At 44.2% G+C, this 3,256-nt stretch overlaps 1 protein-coding gene across 1 annotated transcript; it reads right to left on the reverse strand.

The window, feature by feature from the left end:
• Window positions 1-1,971: 1,971 nt before the first annotated feature.
• On the reverse strand, window positions 1,972-2,766 carry LOC129327796 (vomeronasal type-2 receptor 26-like). Its single transcript, XM_054976551.1, has one exon. The coding sequence runs from the start codon at window positions 2,764-2,766 to the stop codon at window positions 1,972-1,974; it is 795 nt and encodes a 264-aa protein (XP_054832526.1).
• Between the last annotated feature and the right edge of the window lie 490 nt (window positions 2,767-3,256).

Raw genomic sequence — 3,256 nt, forward strand, 5'->3', positions numbered from 1 at the left:
TACAATAAACACAGCAAAAAACTACAAAGAGGTGGTAAGCTTCAAACTTCCAGTTCCAAGGATCCTGTCCATATTCTCAAACTGAATAAACTGAACACCATCTGATCTTGTTACTGGCATCAACAGGAGCACTGACATATCAACAGAAAATTCCCATAGAGCCGTCAAAAAAACATTTGGATCCATCTAGCTCTGGGGTTGGATCATTTTAATAGATCCCTCATCCCTGCAGAGTCTTGGTATCCATTTAAGTCTAAACCCAAGCAGACACTGATCTCTCTATGACGAAAGAACTGCCCTCAATTCTTCCACCTTCAGATCACCCTTTTCCTACCCAGATTAAAACACCAGATCAAGAGCGTGACCTGCAGAATGCGCATGTGTGGTGTGGGGGCAATTATTACCTGAGACAGACAGATCCATAGTTGTCATGGAGACCATGAACTCTTGAGCTGCTCCCAACAAGGCAGCCTCAGTATGAATATTCAAATCCCACAAGACAACCAACCTTAAAGTATTCTACACCACATTCAAGACCACCTCTCTCAATTCAGGTGGGGAGACAGTTGGGCAGTGGGCTGGGTGGTACACCAAGAGAATCCCAGTCCAGTCTCATAATCTAAGTGTGCAGATTCAGAAACAGAAATGTCCTGAACAGGGCATCATACTAGGGGAAAAGAGTCCCTATAGACTACAGCAACAGCAACACTAATCCTCTGCTGGTCTAGCCTATACTGATGTATCATCAGGTACCGGGTGGTGGTGGTGGTGCAGTTGGAAGAGGTTAACACCTTCCCTGTCCTCCAGCCAAATCTCAGTGATACATGCCAGGTCTGCCTTCTCATGAGGGGTTTAATCCTGGGTGAGAAGGAGGTGTGATGATTTTAAGTGTGCGCATGTGCGTGTTTACATGCTTGGCGTGGTACAGATGAAGAATGGGGGTGAAAGAGAGGAATGAGTGAGTGCGATGATTGGTTGATGACTGAGAGTGGGCAGAGTGAACTGCTGTTTTTAGTTACTGAGCAGAGAGAAAATATTCATTCTGCTTTCTGGTTTAGACAGGCAAGCTGTGTGCAGCTTGAGGGTGTCTATGCATTTCTGAGAGAAAAATTGATTCTGGTTTAGACAGGCAAACTGTATGTGCGCCTGAGAGAAAGTCTATGTATGTTTGAGTGAGTGAGTGATCTATCAGAAGCAGACAAACTGAGTGTGCACCTGAGAGAGAAAGTTTATGAAGATCTGTGTGACTGTGCCTATGTTAGGACATTTAAGAACTGAGACCTATCTTTGAAACCATCAATCTTAAATAATAATTTGAAATTGATATGCTTCTTGTAAAAATAAAAGTTTTTTTTTTCGTCTCAGAGTATATGTTACTCCTATATCCCATTCCTTTCCTCAGAGCCGCATAGTCCCACAAAGGAGCCTGACACTTGGGCACATTATTAACAGGGAAATTTAAATAAACTATTTTGGAATATAATTCCTGGTGGCAGCAATCTACCCAGAGGGTGTAAGAAGAGGGTTAAAGGAAAAATCTTAACTGAAAAAGAGAGGGGAATATAATTCGTAACAGCAGGATCTGCTGTTTTTTCTGTGACTGACCTGGCATTCAACATCAAGACTGTATAGCCTGGTGAACTGTTGATAGTCACCAACAATACAGGGCTGGAAAATGAGCCAGAAAGGGCAACAGCACACAGGATTGCTCTTCTTCTGCCAACGTATCTTTTTGTACCTCACACGCTATTAACCATGGCCTTATTTCCTACTAATGATATCAAGGGAACTCAATGGATTTATGCTTTCAGCTGTGCTAGCTAGGATAGAAGCTAGCTAGTATAAAGCCAGGCAGTTAGCCAGGGATGTTATTTTTAAAGGGGGAAGGGACACATACGGTGATTTTGAAAAACTACTGGGGGGGAATGTGTTCCCTTGTGTTTGCTAAATGATGCCCCGGACCCCTCAGAATCATGTTTTCTTCTTTTTCATCATAAGATGCTCCTTTGTGTTTAGACTAGGCCTCAGTACAATGATGTAGCATTTGGGAAGGAAGATGCAGCCCAATAAGCCAGCACTAGAGGCCAGGATGGAGAAGATCTGCACAGCTACCACGTATTTCCCTTTCGTACTCAGGTAGGTGGGCACAAAGGACACCCAGACGCTACAGAAGACCAGCATGCTGAAGGTGATCAGCTTGGCTTCGTTGAATGAACCAGGCAGCTTCCTGGCCAGGAAAGCCACCATGAAACAGACAGCAGCTAGGAAGCCCATGTAGCCAAGGGCCGTATAAAACATGGCGACAGACCCTTCATTGCACTGCAGTGTGATCTGTCCAGGCTGGGAGTGCATGTCGGAGTCTGGGAAGGGGGGAGAGATTCCCAGCCAGACACTGCAAATGGCCACTTGAAGGCCAGAGCAGGTCATGACAGTGGAGTTTGCCAAGCTCTTCCCCAGCCATTTCCTCATCGTGTTCCCTGGCTTTGTGGCCATGAAGGCCACCACCACCGTGATGGTTTTGGTCAGAACGGAAGAGACGGCAACGGAGAAGATGATGCTGAAGGCAGTCTGTCGGAGGAGGCAGGTCACCTTCCCAGGCTGGCCCATGAAGAGGAAGGAGGACAGGAAGGAGAGCAGGAGGGAGACGAGAAGAATGTAGGAGAGATCCCGGTTGTTGGCCTTGACAAGTGGAGTTTCCAGGAATTTAAGGAAGATTCCTAAAATAATGCCTGTGTTCAAGGACAAGATTATTGCAAAGAAAGCCATGACAATCCCCAGAGGTTCTTCGTAGGATAGAAACACAATCCTCTTGGGAATACATTGATTATTGTCCTTGTTAGAAGACTGATCTTCTGGGCATTCATTGCAATGACTTGAATCTTTAAAAAAAAACATTGAATTCAGTCAGAAAACTTTGTGCTTCCTTCACACAAGCATTTTTGCTTACTATAGTGTGACCCCCTTCCCTAATATTTTATTATCTGCTCTATTAATTCATTCCAAATCCATCTTAGGTTTCTCCAGCACACTGTTTCAGTTTCATCCCACCCTTTTCCCAAGGAGCTCAAAGCAATATTCTTATGTTGTCTAGGCTTTTTCATTTATTTTATCTCTCTTAATATTTTTCTTTTTTAATTTATAAATGTAGAGTAATAAATAACACATTTCTAACACTGATTCAGGCCATTTCCACGTGTACCAGCATAGCACTAACCTCTGGCAATGAGGGCGTCTTCCTGGCGCGATTTCTGACATC

Source organism: Eublepharis macularius, chromosome 4, assembly GCF_028583425.1.
Source record: "Eublepharis macularius isolate TG4126 chromosome 4, MPM_Emac_v1.0, whole genome shotgun sequence".
Taxonomy (NCBI): domain Eukaryota; kingdom Metazoa; phylum Chordata; class Lepidosauria; order Squamata; family Eublepharidae; genus Eublepharis; species Eublepharis macularius.

What these genes read in the sequence shown, in the direction of transcription:
- LOC129327796 (XM_054976551.1), bottom strand. Translation starts at nt 2,766, where the DNA reads ATGGCTTTCTTTGCAATAATCTTGTCCTTGAACACAGGCATTATTTTA.